The 19,698-nt window shown below is 52.7% G+C and overlaps 4 protein-coding genes across 4 annotated transcripts; 2 read left to right on the top strand and 2 right to left on the bottom strand.

Moving 5' to 3' along the window:
• Positions 1-288: 288 nt before the first annotated feature.
• Positions 289-8,242, top strand: CPAR01_05625 (down-regulated in metastasis; the record flags this gene model as incomplete). The annotated part of the gene is made up of 2 exons (XM_060489901.1): positions 289-1,667; positions 1,720-8,242. The coding sequence occupies 2 exons, from the start codon at positions 289-291 to the stop codon at positions 8,240-8,242; spliced, it is 7,902 nt and encodes a 2,633-aa protein (XP_060351367.1).
• A 304-nt stretch (positions 8,243-8,546) lies between these two features.
• Positions 8,547-9,107, bottom strand: CPAR01_05626 (DNL zinc finger; the record flags this gene model as incomplete). The annotated part of the gene is made up of 1 exon (XM_060489902.1): positions 8,547-9,107. One exon carries the CDS (start codon positions 9,105-9,107, stop codon positions 8,547-8,549), a length of 561 nt encoding a protein of 186 aa, XP_060351368.1.
• An 819-nt stretch (positions 9,108-9,926) lies between these two features.
• CPAR01_05627 (Cullin family protein) lies at positions 9,927-12,730 on the top strand (the record flags this gene model as incomplete). The annotated part of the gene is made up of 3 exons (XM_060489903.1): positions 9,927-9,968; positions 10,231-12,500; positions 12,556-12,730. 3 exons carry the CDS (start codon positions 9,927-9,929, stop codon positions 12,728-12,730), a joined length of 2,487 nt encoding a protein of 828 aa, XP_060351369.1.
• A 2,827-nt stretch (positions 12,731-15,557) lies between these two features.
• On the bottom strand, positions 15,558-16,637 carry CPAR01_05628 (uncharacterized protein; the record flags this gene model as incomplete). The annotated part of the gene is made up of 2 exons (XM_060489904.1): positions 15,558-16,365; positions 16,555-16,637. The coding sequence occupies 2 exons, from the start codon at positions 16,635-16,637 to the stop codon at positions 15,558-15,560; spliced, it is 891 nt and encodes a 296-aa protein (XP_060351370.1).
• Between the last annotated feature and the right edge of the window lie 3,061 nt (positions 16,638-19,698).

A 19,698-nucleotide genomic window follows, 5' to 3' on the forward strand; every position in this document is an offset into this window, starting at 1 on the left:
TTGTTGGTGGAGGAAGCTTGGAGTTGAAGATGCGACCGGAAGATGCGTGCGACGAAAGTACCTAATGTGGGCCCCTTTATATCCAAGCTCAATCATTGGACGAGATCCATTAAAGATACGTCTTATCAGTTATCGTAATCGGCCGACCTTCTGCCGACAGAAAAAAAGTTCAATTTTCTGGCTGAGCTCTGAAGAGTTGGCGGGGAACTTTTTTTTCGCGATCAAGCAGTGAAGCTGGGAGGCGATCACGACGGGTTTTTGCACATCACACCTGTCAAACCGCCCAACATGCCTTCCACTTCATCAGGGCGGATCACAAAGTCCCGAAAGGGCAAGAACTTGACTCCCCATTCAAAGAACCACCGGTGGGAGTCATTCGCAGCCAAAATCGCGAAACTCAACGCACTCGATCCTCTGCGAAAAGTCCGCCGACACGACCTCGAAGCCGAAGACCTCGAATCCACAACCTCCTACTTCCGAACTGGCCTGCAAAAATGGTCAGAACTTAATATCTATAAGGGATTCTACGACGTCAAGACGAAAGCATGGTACATGAGCGAGACGCTGGCCCAGATTCTGCACCATGAAGAGAAGATCTTCAACTTGTTAGCCGAGGCGCTGGCGAAGCAGGATAAGGAGATGTTAGAGCCGCTCCTGGAACTGCTCACAGCATTTGCGCATGATATTGGAACGAGGTTCGAAAAGTACTACGCAAAGTCTCTCGATCTTATTGTTGCCATTGCCGCCAAGCCGCAAGACGCTGACGTTATCGAATGGACCTTCGCAGCGCTGGCTTTCCTGTTCAAATACCTGTCTAGGCTAATTGTGCCTAATCTGCGACCAACATATGATGTTGTAGCACCTCTCTTGGGAAAGGCTCGTCATCCTCCTCACATTGCCCGTTTCTCCGCCGAAGCTTTGAGTTTCTTGATCAAGAAGGCTGCAGCGCCCGGTCACCGAGAGACCGCCCTCACCGCGATTGTCAGCCACGCAAGAGACGATCTCCGGAGCAGTGTCGGCGAACGCTCATTCCAGCTGTACCAGGATGGCCTCATGACCATGTTTGCAGAGTCCATGAAGGGTCCCGGCCAGACCATTCACTCGACCGGACCGGCCCTATTTGTGTCTCTCCTCAAGGCGATACCCGAGACGGAAGCGGATCTCACACAGACTACGACGTGGACCGACTTGGTATGCGGTGTTTTGACCAGCATTATCCACCACTCGAACGATAAGGATCTCGCCGACGTTCTCGAGGCAATTCAGGAGCAAGTTAAGGCGGCTTTGAACGACTCCAAGCCAAGCAAGACTTGGAAGTTTGTCCCACTGATCAGGGTTCTTGGCACAGCAGCGGGTGTTCGTCACGGAAACCGCATCAGCAACTGGCCCGTTCTCGTTGAAAACTTGACTGCCATGTTGGTCTCTACGACACAACATGCCCCTGAGGTGACAGAAGATAAGCTGGATCTTGTATGGAAACATGTCATCGTCAATGCTGCGATTGTCTGGCATCAAGCGCCGGTGGAAGCACTTATTCCCTGCATGAAGGATTTCATGAATGCACTCCAGAGGGAGAGGCTCATGAGGTGGTACATTCCCTTCTGTGCCTACTTCTCCCAGCTAGACTCGACACGATTCCGAAGTCTATTCCAGACATATTTCCAAAGGTATATATGCCTTCACTCTGCCGTTGGGCTCCTTGAAGCTAACCAGACATAGATTCATCGTCAGTCACTGGTCCGATGGTCAAAACGAAGATATGCTGTGTGTTTTCCTTCCTCGCATGGTGCAAAACGGAAGTCTACCTTCGCCGGGAGCAAAGGAGACGTGCAACCTCCCGCGCAGCTGGCAGGACCAGATCGTGTCGAAGTTTGAGCGACTCGAAAGCACGCCCTTCCCCGAGCGCGGCGCGTATGATAAGGACCCTCAAACATGGAGAGACAGATGCTTGCCAAAGTACTCTGCCTTGTTGGATCTCCTGTTTTCGACGACTGTTCACCCCTCAGCCAATGCGAAGATTGCGGAACTTTTACTTCGGAAACTGAGGCTGGCGCTCAAGCCTTCAACTACATTGGCGTCTGACGAGGTTCACTTCAGCATCAGCCAGGGTTTCCACGCGTACCTGCGAATGAGCAAAGCGGCGGGCCCAGTCGATCCAGCCTTGGACCCGCTCCTTCGTGCTGCTCTTCCCAGGTTCAGCCGTTCGGTGGGCTTCTTGGAAGCTTATCTCACCTACACCGAGCTCACACGAAACCAACCGCCTCCCGTCGACCGTCAGAGCAGTGATAGCAGTGAGGGCTCAGAAGAGGATCCGGTTGTTGAGGCCCTTATCGAAAACCTCTCGGCACCTTCGCATGAACTCCGTCTTGCGTCTCTCAAGATCCTCCAGCAATTCGAGTCACTTCCCGATGAATACCATTGTCTCACTCTTATGCTGGACATCGGAAACACCCCTCTGGAGCCCTCCAGCTTGAGGAATATTGCGATGCATCTTCGCAAACTTGGACAAAATTACTCACAATTGAGCGAGAACTCGTGGCTCTTGAGGGCAATTCCCTCCTTCATGTTCGGCATGCTGACGGTCAAGCTCTCCCCATTATGGGACGATACCATCACAGCTTTGAAGTTGGTTGGCGCTACCAAGACTGGCGAAGAGGCTATTGCGACGACCGCGTTCAGTTGGTTAAAGACACCTTCTCCAAGATGGTCTGGACCACTCAGTCAGCCCACACTACAGGGTCGCCAAGCCATCACCGATTTTGACTGCCAGCACATGCAAGAGCTCTGGAGCACGGCGGAGGAGGTGGAGCAGGTTGTCAACAACGCCATCGATCTCATGCTGCAGTCATTTGACAAGCAGCAGGAGACTGTCGAAGCTCACGCTGGCAATGCTCGAGCACAGGCATTGAAGGTGCTTACTGCCATGCCTCACTTTGCCGAGAAGCGCTCTCGCAAACTCGTACCCTTTTTCCTGTCTTGGGCTGCTGTTGATGAAGACAACTCGTCAGAAAGCCAGGATGATGAGGATGCTGAAGTCAAGAGCGAAGACTGGTCTCTTTACGATCGCAAGGCGTTGGTTGGTGTTTTCGCTCTCTTCATCAACCCGAAAGCGCTCTACCAGCACGAAAGGGTCTACACTGCACTGCTTCACCTCATGGAAAATGGTGATGTGGAGGTGCAAAAGCTGGCGCTGAAAGCTATCCTCTCCTGGAAGCAAGCGGGAGTTCGGCCTTACCAGGAGAACTTGGAGTACCTACTCGATGAAGCCAGATTCAAGAACGAACTCACAGTCTTCCTCCAAGGCGAATCAACGATCCAACCTGAACACCGCGGAGAGCTTATGCCTGTTCTTCTGCGGCTGTTGTACGGACGGACCATTTCCAAAAAGGGTGTTTCCAGTGGTCGACATGGTCTTCAGGCCACTCGTTTGGCCGTCTTAAGAACCCTCAGCGTTGAAGATACAGGCAGCTTCTTGGACATCGCTATTGGGTGTCTGAAAGGAGCTCGTGTCGTTGACGACTCCGGCTTCCGCACCAATTTGTTTGACCGAGAAATTCTTCCCGTTCGCAAGCAGACTGGTTTCATGAACATGATGCTGCCCCTTATCAATGAGCTGGGGCAGCACGTGGGTCCGTACGTTGAAAAACTGCTCAATCCTGTTCTGTACTGTCTCATTTTTGCATGCCGACGGCTCAAGGAGTCAACTACCGTCGAGTCAGATGAAGAGGTGGAGGAAACGAACGAGGAATCTCAGGAGTCTCTGCTCAAGACCATTCGGACTGTCGGTGTCAAGTGTCTCATTGCACTGTTCCGCAATGCCCAAGACTTCAACTGGACACCATATTCTGAACCCATTGTCAACGAGGTCGTTGCTCCCAGGATCGAGAAGCTCCCCGTTGAGACGGCCCAGTCAATTTCTAGCATCATGCAGCTTGTCTCGACTTGGTCTCAGCTGCCAAAGGCAGCACTCTTCATCTCGATCAACGACCAGATCCTGCCCAAGGTTGTCGAGTGCGTGTCGATGCCCAAGGCGAAGGAAAACGTCAAGATTTTCGCCCTCAGCATCATCCGCAACCTCATCAAGCTAGCAGCGGCACCAGCTGTGGAATCCGAGTTCAATGAGCTCATTCGTACTGAGCTTCTGGATGCAAACATGGAGCTGATGTTGAAGACCGTCACTACCACGCTGGAGACGCAAACCATGAGCAATGAACTGCTCGAGTCTTGTATTGAGACCATTGTCGAGCTTTCTCCGCTTGTTGAGACCTCGGCGAACGTGCGTGAGACACTCAAGATCGCAACTTTCCTCCTCAATCAGCCTCCGAGAAGAGTCAACCCCAGAGCCAAGGGCAAGATTCTCCTCATTCTGGAGCGATTCATTACCATCCTTAGCTCCGAGGAAGCGGAAGAGAAGACTGCTGATATTGCCATCTTTGAGACCCTGTCTTCGCTCTTCAGTTACTTCAAAGACAGGGACAACAGGCAGTCTTTGGCCCGCGTCCTCACGGTGTTGGCTGACAAGGACACGACCCTTCAGGAGATTGCCGAAATCTGCCGTGACCTCAATGCCTTCGCACCGAACCGCATCGACGAGCCAGATTACGACAAGCGGCTCGCCGCCTTCAACCGAATCACCAACACGGAAACACCTTTTAATGTTAAGCAGTGGCTTCCTCTATTGCACAACTTGATTTACTATATCCGCTCCGACGAGGAATACGGTATCCTGGCATCGAACTCTGCAGACTCCCTGCGCAAGTTTATCAGAGAGGTGGCGGCCTGCTCAGACGAGACATCCAAGAGCGGCTTCGAAGCCCATCTGAAGACTATTCTGTTGCCTTCTATCTACACTGGAGCTCGTGAGGAGTCTGCCATCGTCAGGAGAGAGTACTTGAGAGTCTTTGGCTACATTCTTTCGCAGATGCCAACCTGGGAGCCTGTTGCGGATATGAAGGGGCTCTTGGTCAGTGATATGGAAGAGGAGACGTCTGAGTTGCCCTTCTTTTTCAACATTCTCAGTCCTGCGACGGCGCGCCAGCTGGAAGCCATCAAGATGCTGAACTCTGTCAACGACACCTCGGAGTTTGGCAGCCAGAATCTGAGCCAGTTCTTCATCCCTCTTCTCGAGCACTTTATCTTTGGCCGTGCTGAAGGTAGCGACGACCAGGGCTTGGGTGCCGAGGCGACCAACACGATCGGCAACTTGGCTCAGTCTTTGGACTGGAAGCATTACCGTGTTATTCTGCAGAGGTACATCAGCTACGTCGAGTCCAAGCCCAACAACCAGAAGCAGGTGATTCGACTGCTTGCCAAGTTCTGCGATGCTCTCGTTCTCGCAGTCGAAGAGAAGGGCGTCGAGGCGATGCAGATTGATGATTCAGAAACCTCCACGCCTACCAGCAAGAGACTTGTACTCACGACTCCCACACAAGAAAAGCTCAGCAAGGACGTCAATAACCTCTTCCTCCCTCCTCTGGTCAAGCATATCCACGAGAAGGATGAGTCCGAGGTCAGTTACCGTGTACCCGTCGGTGTCATCATCGTCAAGCTTCTCAAGCTTTTGCCGTCCGAAGAAATGGGCCAGAAGCTTGCTGGTGTTCTGACCGATATCTGTCACATCCTGCGCAGTAAATCCTGGGATGCTCGTGAGATGGCCAGAGACACTCTTGTGCAAATCGCATCGGTCCTCGGCCCGACCTACTTTGGCTTCATCCTGAAGGAATTGCGCGGCGCTCTCAAGCGAGGTTACCAACTTCACGTCATGTCTTATACCCTACACTCGATGCTCCTCAAGGTTATTCCTCAGTTCCAGCAGGGTGATCTCGACTATACTCTCCGGGCCATTGTTGCGATCATCATTGACGACATCTTTGGCGCTACCGGTCAAGAAAAGGATGCCGAAGGTTACATCAGTGAGATGAAGGAAGTCAAGGCAAGCAAGAGTCAGGATTCCATGGAGTTGATTGCCAAGTCGGCCTCCATCAGCCAGCTTGTCGTGCTCGTCCACCCTCTGCAATCTCTCCTCATGGAGAAGGTGGATCTCAAGTTGGTCCGCAAGATTGACACTCTGCTGGCAAGAATCACCGCCGGTCTCATGCAGAACCCGGCCGCAGAGAGCCGTGACACTCTCGTCTTCTGCTACGAGGTTATTCAAGAAGTTTACAAGAGCAAGAAGCCAGAGGTGCAGCCCAAGATCGACTTCCGCCTGAAGAAGTACCTCTACCAGAAGGGCGTGAAGAAGGACAACTCTGGCACCGCTGGGAAATACACCTTCAAGCTTGTCAAGTTCACCTTTGACATCCTCCGGTCGGTATGGAAGAAGTACGAAAGCCTGCGTACTGGCGCGAACATTGGTGGCTTTGTGCCCATCCTCGGAGACGCCATCGTCGGCGAGGAGGATGACGTCAAGGTCGCAGCCTTCAAGCTTCTCACTGTGCTTGTCAAGGTGCCTTTCAACAACAACGAGGACATCCAACTCTTCAAAGTCGCAGTCAAGGAGGCGACGAAGAGCATTTCCATGTCAACCTCAACTACAACCGACCTGTCGCAGGCGGCTCTGAAGCTGCTCTCGGTTGTCCTCCGCGAGCGTAAGGACATCCCCGTCAAGGACGCAGCCATCGACATGCTCCTCGGCAAGCTCAAGGACGACCTCACAGAGACTCTCTACCGTCACGTCACCTTCAACTTTGTGCGCTCTGTTCTCGAGCGCAAGATCGAGACCGCAGTTGTCTACGATACCCTCGACTACGTCGGCACCGTCATGATCACGAATGATGACAAGGATACGCGTGATCTGGCGAGAGGTGCTTTCTTCCAGTTCCTCAAGGACTACCCGCAGAGAAAGGCCCGATGGGTGAAGCAGCTCAACTTCGTTGTCGCCAACCTGACGTACGACCGCGAAGGCGGCCGCTTGTCCGTCATGGAGGTGGTTCACCTGCTTCTCATGAAGTCTGCGGACGACTTCGTGCAGGAGGTCATTTCTACTTGCTTCTTGCCCCTCGTCATGGTGCTTGCCAACGACGACAGCGAGAAGTGCTGTCTGGCTGCCGGGGAACTGGTGAAGGAGATGTTCCGCAAGGCTGATAAGGAGAGAACACAAAATTTCATGACGCTGCTCCGATCATGGGTTGAGCAGGAGGATAACCAAGCGGTGACAAAGCTTTCGCTGCAAGCTTTCGGGTTCTTCTTCGAAGCCAAGGAGCCCTCGACTAAGCACAAGAAGGAGCTGGAGTTGGTTCTCGCCAAAATTGGAGAGATTGTTGGTACAGGCGATATCCGCGTTGCCGATGAAGACCTTCTCAACACGGTTCTTCGCGACCTTCAGGTGCTGACGGAGAAGTACCCAGCAAGACTTCTATCTACCGAGTCCAAGGAACTCTGGAGCGATGTCCGCGGCTGCCTCGTACACCCCGAGAACTCAGTCAAGCTTAGCGCCACCAAGGTACTGAGCACGTTCCTGGCGGACTATGCTGGCAAGCCAAGCCAAGCAGGCGAAGTACTCCAAGGATCTCATGGTCTGAACCTCGAGCTCGAGGACTTGGAGGAGCTCGTGAGGTTGACGCTGTACGCCCTGAGAACACCAGAGATCGACGACGCGCTTGCCGAGGAGATCAAGCAGATCTTGATCTTCCTTGGCCCCCGTCTGCCCGTCAAGGTGCAGACCGTGCCCGAAGCAGACACTCTCGGCGACCGCGACGAAGCCGAGGCGGAAGAGGATAGAATTGAGGAGCACCGCAAGGATCTGCAGTACTTGTTCTGGAAGCTCTCGTCCATCTTGCGTAAGGACGTCCGGCCCAAGTCGACCGCCATCACGCCCAAGACGGTCGCCATGGAGGTGTTGGAGACCATCTGCCGCCGCGTTCCCCAGGACCACCTCGAGCCCTCATTCAAGACGATTCTCTACCCTCTGCAGAACCTCACGGACCCCAACATCCCTGTGCCCTACTCGACGGACGAGCTTTTCAAGACCAGGCTCGAGGCGCTCAAGACGAGGGCGCAGATCCTCATGGACTCGCTCCAGAAGAAGTTTGGCACGGCCGAGTACACCAAACAGCTGTTGTCCATCAGGGAGGAGGTGCGGAACAGGAGACAGCAGAGGTCGAGCAAGCGCAAGATTGAGGCGATTGCGCAGCCGGAGAAGTACGGCCGGGACAAGAGGAAGAAGACGGAGAAGAAGAAGGAGAGAAAGAAGGTCAGGGGCCAGGAGCACAAGCAGCAGAGGCAGGCGTACAAGGGGTGGTAATCATCGTCAAAAAAATTTGCATGGGCTGGCGTTTCTGGAAGGGGGTTAAAAAGAAAGGGTGCTCAAGAGGGTTTAAAAGGGTTGTATTTATATAGTACAGGGGCTGACCATTGCCCGTTCATATGTGAGATCTATTCTGTTGTTACATTGTGTCCCGCCATTTTAGTGTTCCCATGCGTGTCGATGGGTATCCGAAACGCCTTTATATGCAATCATCCAATCCATTGGCAGAACGAGGCCTCGACTGCCCTCATCGAGTCTGCCATACATATTGTACAGATTTTACAGTCGTTTTCCAAAGCCTTCAAGCAGACCCATCCTTCTTCGACTCCGCAGCTTGAGCATCAGCATCGGCACCATCAGCAGCAGCAGCGCTCTCGTCGGGATAAAACTCGATATCGCCATCCTCGCCCAGTGTGCCCCTCTTGACGAGCCTGCCCTTCTCGCGCATCAGGTCCTCGACGGTGACCTTGCGATCGCCAAAGATGCCCAGGTGGTCGCTGATGATGTGGCGGTTGCGGCATGAGGGGCAGGTGATGAGGACGGAGCCGTGATGATATCCCTGCTTGGAGACCTTGTGCCGGGAGCGAGTGTCGCACGGCACGCAGGTGAAGTCGAGCTGGTAGTGCGGCGAAGTCTCCATGCGCATCTGTGCGGGCGTCTTTGCCTCGGCTTCGCGCGCTGCTCTGGGCTTCGGGACTGTGTGGGCGAAGCGCGCGGCGATTGTGGGTTGCAGGGGAGTTGGTGGCCTTTGTTGATTTTGGAGGGCTGAGAGGATGGTGCTGTTGCGTTTGAAGGGCGAGGCGCCTGGGCGAGCTTGTCGCAGCGCAGGCGCGAATTTTGTGAATGCTGAGCGCGAGGCCATGGTGATGTGTCGTCTGCGTTTTCGAAGGGAAGGATAGTGGTGGTAGTGATGGCTTTGCGCTGGTGTGTGGTGGAAGCCTTTGATGTAGAAGTTTGTGGGAGGAGAGCTAGATAGAGCTTGACTGAGCTGTTCTCAAAGTGGACTGGGAATGCCGTCATTTTTTTCTGGAGTGTCACTGCTGCTCTTTAATTTTTTTTCCCCTGCAAAGAAAACGATGGAAACGACCGCCACTTGTGGCGCAGACGCGCTGTCCCGAGCGTCAATCCAAATGAACCAATTAGAGCGCTGTGAGGCGCAAGGATAGAGGACTTAATCGATTGGATCCAACTGCCCGGTCGCTCCTTCCGCCTCGCGTGTGGGAAGCGCGGACCATTCCGGCCTCGGGGCTCCGCAGCCTTGCCCTGCTGTGGCTTTCGCTGAACTTGCGACTTACATCCCGAGATTGTTTCCTTCCCCGAGATGCTTTGTATTAAATACCCCGACTTCTGCCGCAGAAACCGCAGTTCTTGACGCGGTCAGCTTCTTCTGCAATAGCCAGGCTGTCTTCTTTTTTTCTGGCTTTCACGGCTTTTCACTTCTATGTCTCACGAAGCGTTGCAGCCTGGCTCCTCTTTTTATTCAGCATCCCTCAGTTGCCCGCCACACTTTCTGACGAGAGCTACCCCGCCGCCACCGACTCAGGTTTCCCACGATAGCTTTCTCGACTTGAAACGATCAGCCAACCACGACCGAATTCCGCAGCGATAGTACGGATACGACTCGAGGACATACACAGATACATACACGATGATTTCTGGTAGAGGTGGAGGGGGTACAGCCATGCGGGCCGGTCGCATTCGGCCCCCGCGCCGCCCCGGACGAGTAAGTCTTCCCAACTCCAGCAGTCAACCCCTGTTGTAGCTACAATGTGTGTCTTTTGCCTCTTGTGCCTTATGTGGTGATGGCTTCAGCGCCGACCAGAGTGTTGTGTCTATTACAACTGTGATCCTTGCATGCTTGTCTCCGTTCATCACGCACACGTCATGTATATACTGTTCAGGAACCGTCGAGCTGAAGGCGGCCGCTGAGATGCTTTGGATGACCACTAGCAAGACTTTCAGAACATAAACTAACCCGTTAAAAGTTGACATCCGGCATCGACACGAGCGATTTCGAGCAGTGCTGGGATACACTGAAGCAAGCCCTGACCGACATTCACAACCAAAACTGCAGCACACTCTCATTCGAGCAGCTTTACCGAGCATCTTACAAGATAGTCCTGAAGAAAAAGGGTGAGATGCTCTACGACCGCGTCAAGCAATTCGAAGAGCAGTACTTCTCCGAACACGTCATTCCCGATATCGAAAAGCTGGTCACGGCCAACCTCGTTAGCGCTGCAATGGGTGGTGCGGCTACTTCAGTCAACGAACGACGCAAGATGGGCGAGCACTTTCTGAGCGGCGTCAGAAAATCATGGGAGCATCACAACACGTCAATGAACATGACGGCTGATATATTGATGTACCTCGACCGCGGCTACACACAGGATGCTCGTCGGCCGTCGATCTACACCGCCACGATTGGCCTGTTCCGCGACCATATTCTGCGAGCGTCACTGAACTCAGGAGGTCAATATACTGTATTCGATATCCTCAACTCGGTCATCCTCGATCACGTCAACATGGAGCGCGATGGTGACACCATCGATCGGCATTTGTTGCGCAACATCATAAGGATGCTCGATTCTCTCTACGAGTCGGACGAGGAGCAAGAGGCAGAGAAGCTGTACTTGACGGTATTCGAGCCCGCTTACCTTGACTCCGAGCGAACGTACTACAAGCGTGAGTGTGAACGCTTGCTCCGGGAGGCTGACGCCGGCGCCTGGCTGCGGCACACTCAGCGCCGACTACAAGAAGAAAACGACCGATGCGACACTACTATCCATTATGAGACGAGAGAGAGATCCATCAAGGTCGTTGAGGAAGAGTTGATTTCGGCGCATCTGGACGATTTTTTGAACCTTGAAGGAAGTGGGCTCAAGTCCATGGTCAATTATGATCGTGAGGAAGAGCTCACAATTCTTTACCAACTGGTATCAAGGGTTGATGCCAAAAAGGCATCTCTCAAAAAGATTCTGTCCACACGGGCGGTCGAACTGGGACTCGAGATTGAGCAGATGCTCAAGGAGACGAATTTCTCTGCAGCGTCTGCGCCGGCCGACGGAGAAGATAATGAGGGCGGGGAGAAGGCCAAGGCGCTGAGCTCATCGGCTCAGCAGACGGCCGCGGCGATCAAGTGGGTTGACGACGTGCTCAAGCTCAAGGATAAGTTCGATAATCTGTGGAAAAAGTGCTTCCAAGAGGATTTGATTATCCAAACCTCGCTCACAAAGAGCTTTTCCGATTTCATCAACATGTTTACCAAGAGCTCTGAATACGTATCGCTCTTCATTGACGATAATCTTCGACGCGGCATTCGCGGCAAGACTGAGACCGAAACCGAGGCGGTGTTGGAGAAGGCCATTACTGTGATCCGGTATCTCTCAGATAAGGATCTGTTCGAGCGTTACTACCAGAAGCACCTGGCCAAGCGTCTTCTCAACAACAAATCGGAGAGTCATGATGTTGAAAAGTCAATGATCTCTCGAATGAAGCAGGAGTTGGGCAACCAATTCACGGCCAAGTTCGAGGGCATGTTCAGAGACATGGAATCATCTGCCGAGCTGACTTCAGGCTATCGCGACCATATTAGGGGACTGGGCGACGTGTCTCGGAAGCAGATCGAGCTGGCTGTCAACATTTTGACTACCAACTCATGGCCTCCCGAGATCATGGGTCGCACCTCACAGTTTTCTGAAAGTGGTGGCTGCATCTTCCCTGACGATATCAAGCGTCTCCAGGAAAGCTTACTCAAGTACTACCTCACCAACCGCAGCGGCCGCAAGCTCACTTGGCTCGGGTCCACCGGCAGCGCGGACGTTCGGTGTACCTTCCCCGCGATTCCAGGAGGCAAGGGACCCCTGGCGCGAGAGCGAAAGTACGAGATCAACGTGCCGACCTATGGCATGGTGGTGCTGTTGCTATTCAACGAACTCGAGGAGGGCGAAGAGCTTTCTCTTGAGGAAATTCAAGCCAAGACCAACATCCCGATGTCAGATCTTGCGAGAACTCTGACTTCTTTGTCCATCGTTCCCAAGGCCAGAGTGCTCACCAAGGAACCCGCAACCAAGGGCATCAAGGCCGGCGACAAGTTCAAGTTCAACGCCTCTTTCGTCAGCAAGACTGTCCGTATCAAGGCACCCATCATCAACGCTACCAGCAAGGTTGAGGGCGACGACGAACGGAAGGCAACCGAAGAGAAGAACAATCAGACTCGAGCCCACGTTATCGATGCCGCTCTTGTCCGCATCATGAAGTACGTTACCCACCACTTGATGTTCTGTCTCTTGGCTAAACTAACACCATCATAGGCAACGCAAGGAACTTGGTCATTCGCAGCTCATTACAGAGGTCATTGATCAACTTAGCGGTCGCTTCAAACCCGAGATTAGTCTCATCAAAAAGCGAATCGAGGATTTGATTGTGCGAGAGTATCTCGAGCGCGTAGAGGATGCCTCGACGCCGACGTATCGCTACCTCGCTTAAGAAGAAGAAAGCCCTCCACCGGCCGCCTTTGGTGCGGGACAAAACGATGGACACGATTCTCATGATACAAGGATGTTAGAAGGGCATTTATGGCTGCATAGGGAGGGTTCAAGGGATTTCTTAAAAATCAGGCATGGCGTTTTTCAGGAGGGTTGCTTGAGAAAAATGCACACTATTCGTCTGGAACACGGACACAGGGACGGGAGAGAGGTATCCCCTACGTGGTGGTTCTGGGATACCGAGGATTTCGGCCTTTTGGTTGTCAGACGAACTCGGTTTCGTTGACGCTGCTCTTCATTGAAGGCAATTGAGTTTTCAGGTCACTTGACTCCCCGACGTCTACTCCAAGGGACTTTGATCTGGAATCGAATGTACATACTTTGCTTCTTTTGCATGTATAGAATTCTAGGCCTACTTAACATGAATGGTCACAAAATGTAGTCCTCGCCGGACGTATGCCAATGGACTCTACACACCTGATTATTCTGTGGGCTCTGCAGGGAATCACTATATGAGCAGCTCATAACTAACTGTCCTTCTCTAAGCTGACTGCGTCTTAGTTCCATAGTTGTACACTTTGCCAAATGCCATGTTTTATTTCCTTCTGCGTCCGTCTTCCGTGTTCAAAGACGGATGAGATCAACAGGATCGTCCCCGGGTTGTATGTTATACAGCCTTTCTGAACACGAACACCCGTATCTGGCCCCCCACAAACCTGTCGATCCTGCAGAGCAGATCTCATTGTCTCAGTTGCCTACGTGTATACGGAATTATCCCCAAATTTTCCTCCCCTTCTGCATGTCCAATCTCAAAACTTTCAAGTCCTGTTATTTCTTCTACTCCGTAGTGTAAGTTGCGCTACGGGATCGTCACACACGAATGACTTGAAAGGGGCCCTTTCGATTAGTAAGAGGGGGATCCGACTCGATCGGCGTCCCGGGGAAGGGTTCGAGTCCACTTAACCCGGGGGGCGGACACCTCGAAATGCGCGGTGTACGGAGCACGGAGTAAGTTGAATCTCGCGGACGACCAACAATGAGATTTTCGTGCCAGCAGCACCGGCACCGGGGCACCAACCACCAACAGCAGAGAAGCAGGAACACACGGAAAAGAGGAGGAGTCCACAAAGGCAACCCCCCTCCCTTGCACTCACATAATCGAGTTCCAAACGCTTTCCAAGTTGAAACCAACTGGGAAAGTTGAAAGGAGAGCAAACCGCAGGACGATGGGAAAATTCGGAATCCTGATCACGGGTGGGAGAATAGGCGCACTGGGGAAAAAACCTCACATATTCGTAGTAGGGTGATGGGATACAATGTAAAGGGATGCACTTCAAAAGGCCGCAGAAGCAGGGCGCACTCCCCCCCCCCCCCATCTTTCTCTTTTTCCAAACTTAAAAAAAAAAAAAAAAAAAAAGCTGCATCATATCTCACACTCTCCTGTATTTCCTCTCCAATCATGGAGAAGCCAAGCAAGCATACGCATCAAGATGGAGACCCAAAGAAAATCCGAGAGACGCAGGACCACAGCTTGGATTCAACCCAGATTTCGGAGGCTGTATGTAGCTGAGCACCACTCGCACACTCACACATAACCGGGGCGCCCCTACTTCATACACGCAGTAAGGTACCTTTCAAACATCAGGCCACCACACACCACCCCTCGGCCCCCAATCCTGCAGGCCGTTTTCATGCCCTCCCTTCCTTCCGGTCGGCTTCATCATTCTACTGCAATCTATTTGGCAATGACAGCTCGCTCGGGAGAGAGAGAGAGAACAAGTAGAGTTTTCGTCACACGCGTGGGATAAAGACGAGCGGTCTTCTCCGGGAAACTTTCAGCGCGCATATCTCTTGACAAAAAAAGCTTTCTACTCCGTAGGTTCAAGGGTGGAGTTTCCTACGGATATGATGCACGGGATCCCGGGGGGTTTGATCGGGAGCGTTGACCAGCTTGCGATCGGCGCCGAACGGGGGGGTGTCCAAGAACTCAAGTGCAGCTTGGTGCCAGGTGGGCTCCCGCTGGATATTCCGTAGAGGTAAACGAGTAACTCTGCGAAAACGAGGCGATGCCGAAGGGATGGATGGAATGATGAGACGAGACGAGATGAACAGCGGGGTCCCGTCTCGTCGGAAACTTTTTTCGAAAGAGGGAAAGAAAAAAAAAATGTTGGAAAAATCATCCGGTTTACTGCCTTTCGCCTACCTTACGAACAAAGTGGAATTCTGCCCGGGTCAATGATCGGCAATGGTGGTCCCTTCCCATCTGACAACATCTAGGTTTTCTCATCATTGGGTTCAGTACCTATCCCAGGAAGAAGGCGGGCAGAAAGAAGGAAAAAACCCCAATCGTGTCATCATTCCTAATAGAGTGCCAGCATGGATGGCATGAAGAAAAGGGAGAAAGGCCACCAGAATTATCTACCCAGACGGAGCAAAATCTGTCCTAGAAGATGGATGGGGAATCAAGTTACTGACAACAAGCCCAGTAGAGGCAATAATGCCAGGAGGGCTGAAAACGAACTCGAAGAACTGAACAGACTCCCGCGATTCCCAGAATACCGTAACCCAATCTTAGTACTTCCCGTCCACTCTTAATCGAATAGAATAGGACCAGGCCCAAACCGGGCCTTAGAACATGTAAAAAGAAACGCCAGTTCCTCCATCCCCGGAAGATAACTTTTTAATGCGATGAAAAAAAGAACTCCGATTTTAGTAACCTGTGATCCCCCTTGGTGTGGCGACGCGATGCAAATGCCGATGATGGGGGTGGGATGCGATGAACGATCCGGTGAGACACAAAGGACGATGCTGACGCCGCGATGCGTCTTTCACATGTTATGTTGCTTCTCACGAAATTCGCGCCGTATGTCTTCCACCTTGGACCCGTCCCGCGGACATGACCACCCGCTCTCCTCGATCTTGACTCTGTCGAGGCATTTGGAACACCGCCACCACTTGGGATAGATCTTGCGCTCCTGCAACCACGCGACCGTCATCTCAAACGTCTTTGCGCTCACGTCCTCCTTGTGGACGTCGGTAAGGTGGATGCGCAACCGGTCCTTGCGGTTGAACGGTTCGTTCTTGCGGTTGCATGCCGGATAGTCGCAGAGGAAGACCCCGGCGGTGCCGTCCTTGTTGCTGATGCTGTTGTTGCCCGCGCCGTTTACGCTGTTATTCCTGTTCCCTTGCGCCGCTGTCGCCGTCGCCGTCGCCGTCCCTGTCGCCCCCGCCGCTCCTGCGCCCGCAGCTTTGCCCTTAGCCTTGCTGGTGCCAGCTGGCGGTTTCTTGGTTGTGATTTTGGGACTTGGATTACTGGTGCTTGTCGCGGGCGTGATATCTTTTAGGGAGAGCGCGGGCGAAGGCGCCGTGGTTTGGCTATCGACATGAGCCTGTTTGTAATGCTTGTCGAGGTCGACTTTCCGTTTGAATGGCTTCGAAGGACATGCTGCCGATAGACAGGTCCATTCGATATCTTGGACTTTTTGTATGGGCGATTTGCTCGTTGCGATGCGCGGTACAACGTTGGGGAGCTCTTCTGAGGGCGAATGCTGTTGTTGCAATTGCCAGAACCCGCCGTCGTCGGTCAATATGTAATTGTACTTTGAGCAGTCAAAGTTGGGATACGGTAGCTCGGCCCTTTATGGTTGAGTCGCGAGAAAGGGTCAGCATTGAGAAAAGAGCTGTAAAAGAAAACTCGCGGCATGTCTTCAATTGTCGGGTGAGAAGATGGAGGGAGCTCTCTTGGATGCTCTCTCAATGGATGTAAACGGGGAGAAAAAAAGAGCGGCAGAGGTGCTGTGCTGTTGTCATCAAATTGAGACTTACCATGGTTCGATGGTAGACATGTTTGCGCTACCTTTGCTCACGGCGGCGTGCGGTCTTTTTGCGGCTGTTGGAGGGGCCATCATGAACGTGGTTTCTTTGCCCGGGGATATAAATCAGCGTTGTGTCTCTTGCTCTCTCCGTAATCCTGGCATGGCGAATCTGTCCTCTCCTCTCTCATCCTGCCGCGCCTCGTATGGCCAATTTCCCGTGTTTCGTAGCAGGCCTACAGTCGATCCAGACGTCGGCAATCGAGATAATGCAAACAAAAAGAAGGAAAAATCAAGAGCAATCAATTGAACCCAGGAAACGCAGAAAAAGGGAGTGAGAACAAACCTTCGGGCTTGGCTAGAGACATAATAGGCCGCGGGTGCGCGGCGAAAGAAAGATGAGATACGGGTAATTCGGTACGGCGATAGAGAGAAAGAGCAATCGTCGTCCGTGTCAGGTGAGACTCAGACGGATCACGGAGCCGTCATGGGAAAGGCAGACAGACGAACGGACGGGAAGGCTGGGATGGGTTGGTTTGGGTTTTGACGTGCCGTTGTAGTTGGTGATGATGGTGAAGGAGGGAAGAAGTTGGACGTAGGGATCATTTCATACTGGGCCTCCAAACCCCCGACGGGAAAGGATGAAAATAGTGAGTTTGCGAACAGGACGGAAGGTCTTTAATGCTCGGTTGTTTGTTCGTTCCTTCCTTTGGGGACCAGGAGATGAATATTGCTTTTCTCCTCTCCTCTCCTCTCCTCTCCTCCCCATCCTACCTCCCTCCCAGGGCAAGCCGCAACACAACACACCACAGCAAACCAACCAGCTCGAAACCCGGGCGGACCAACCAAACCAAGGGGAAGAACGAACCAACTTAGTACCTACCTACAATGGTCAAAAGGAAAATGAGAGAAAAAAAATGAGCAAGAGAGGCAAAGCAAAGCAGGAGTGGCAGCAGCAACAGCAACAGCAACAACAGCTGTAGCAGCAGGAGCATGAGGATCAATCGGGCCAATTCCAAGGGACCAAAGAGACTAGGTAGGTTGAGCAAGGTCCCAGGTTGGTTCAGGTACGGCAGCCGTTCGTACGGCACAGCTAAAAGTACTTTCGCTTATTGGGGGGTGACTGTGAATGCAAATGCTACTGCGACTGCTACTGCAAGATTGCTTTAAAGGTGCGTTGGGAAAAGGTACCATATCTGCTCTGGGTGATCCGTAAGAGCAAGGTAATACGGGTAGTCAAGCCAAGGTATCCGCAAGGTAAGGTAGGGGGCATCATGTAGCAGCAACATCAACAGCAGTACCCGTAGGAACAACTTGAACAAGTTACAACGGCTAACAGCAACCAGGACAGCAACAGCAGCTCATGCGACAGCGACACAACTGCTACAAAAGGTCATGGTACGTATCCTGTTCGTAGCAACGCATCTGGTGAGAGTGGCGGGGTTTAAAACGCTGTTTGCCCAATCCCCGGGAAGAACGGTTCGCCCATTTCGTTCTCGAGCAGAAGGGGGGGAGTGTCTCTTGAGACTTGTCCTTGAATTCTTGGATTCCTTCGGGGCGCCTTGGGAGAGAGGGAGGGGGTGGTAAAGGGGGGTGTCAGGATGTCTGGGTGTGGCTCCTAGCCTCCCACACCAAGTGACTTGGCGGGAGTGAGGGATGAGATGTGATGGAACTGCGGCGGCGGCTGCAGCAGCAGCAGCAGCAGTAGCAAGAGCAATCACGGCATGTAGCGTGCGTTGGATGAGCGGGCGAGCCTGCATCTGTCTCGTCTCGCTGCTGGACTATAGCCGTAAAGGTGAGGTATGCGTCCCTATGCTAAGGCAGGGTAAGGAGTATGATAGAGGCGCTAGGAGTGTGTGTACATGTGAGTATGAGAGAGTGTGAGTGTGTGTGCTGCTCCGGGATGAGAATAGATTTGATAAATGGTAATAAATAATAGTTGCCCCGTCACTTATTATCCGAATTCAAAAAAAGGATTGGGATCGGAGGGGCAGAGCCTAGAGGGTGTAAGAGGCGACCAGGATCAAGGACGTGCGTGTCCATCATTCCGATAGACGACATGAACAACGACGACAGACGGGTCTGTTTGAAGCATATGAGACGAGGCGAGATTGACGAGTGCTTGAGCCTTCCATTGAGCCTCGAGCATTCACCGTCCGCGGATAGGAGGAGTCTGGGAATCTGAGTTCGAGAGGGCTGCATTGGTGCAACGACTTGATGAGCGGCAGCGGGAGATGACGTTGGTAGCGCTCTGGTTCGGATGCTGGAAAGGAACTTTCATGAAAAGGATCGTTGGTGCGAACAAAGTGCAAGGTCAGGGGAAGGTGAAGAAGGTAAGGTATTGTCAGCAGTACACGGCTTTACGCAGTACTGTGTAGGTGGCAGCAGCAACCACCTCCACCTCAGAGGTCCACGTATATTTTCGTACGAAGGAAGAGGTGAGGTAGGTGTCTGCAGGGGAGAAGTGTATCCGTCCGAATGGGATGGGCCCCGATGCTGCGAGTGATTGACGGATCCTGCGGACGATACGATGAGCTCAAGCCGAATAAATATCTCAACGGGGTTTCCTGCTGACAGCTATCATCAGCTCTTAACCTGCCACAATTTGCTTACATTTCTGAGCTTCTTCACCTTGCGCCGCGTTGAAGTTGAATCATGGATGGTAGATGATGCGAGACCCTGAGTCAAGGACCTGGCCTCAGGCCCGAGTGGGCTCGACAAGATTTCGTGATGATCACCGAGCATGGGAGCCTAGGAAGTGCGGGCTCCAACAGTTTGTGGGGATGGGGTGGAGACCGCCTCACGGTTCGACGGTCCAGTTGCATCTCGGGATTAATTATATACCCCCCAGCTCATGTTGTTGGTGACGAGCGAATGTGATGACGGTTGAGCGAGCGGGCGAGCGAGGAACCTGACCCTTCGAAGCAAACGATTTGTTCATGTTTTGATCATGATGTGGATGCCGAAAGAGTTGGGGTTCCAAGTTTGTAACTGTCATTGAGACTCCGGCGGCGGCACGGCAAGACAAGACAGTCTGACGGCGGGCGGGAGAGACGGTATGGGAAGAAGCAAGTACTGTCTGACTGTGTACCTACTACCTAGTAGGTAAGGTAGTGTACTCTGTACGGATACCTCAGCTAGAGATGGGAATATTTGA

Source organism: Colletotrichum paranaense (genome assembly GCF_030867605.1).
Source record: "Colletotrichum paranaense strain IMI 384185 chromosome Unknown Scaffold_4.1, whole genome shotgun sequence".
Lineage (NCBI taxonomy): Eukaryota > Fungi > Ascomycota > Sordariomycetes > Glomerellales > Glomerellaceae > Colletotrichum > Colletotrichum paranaense.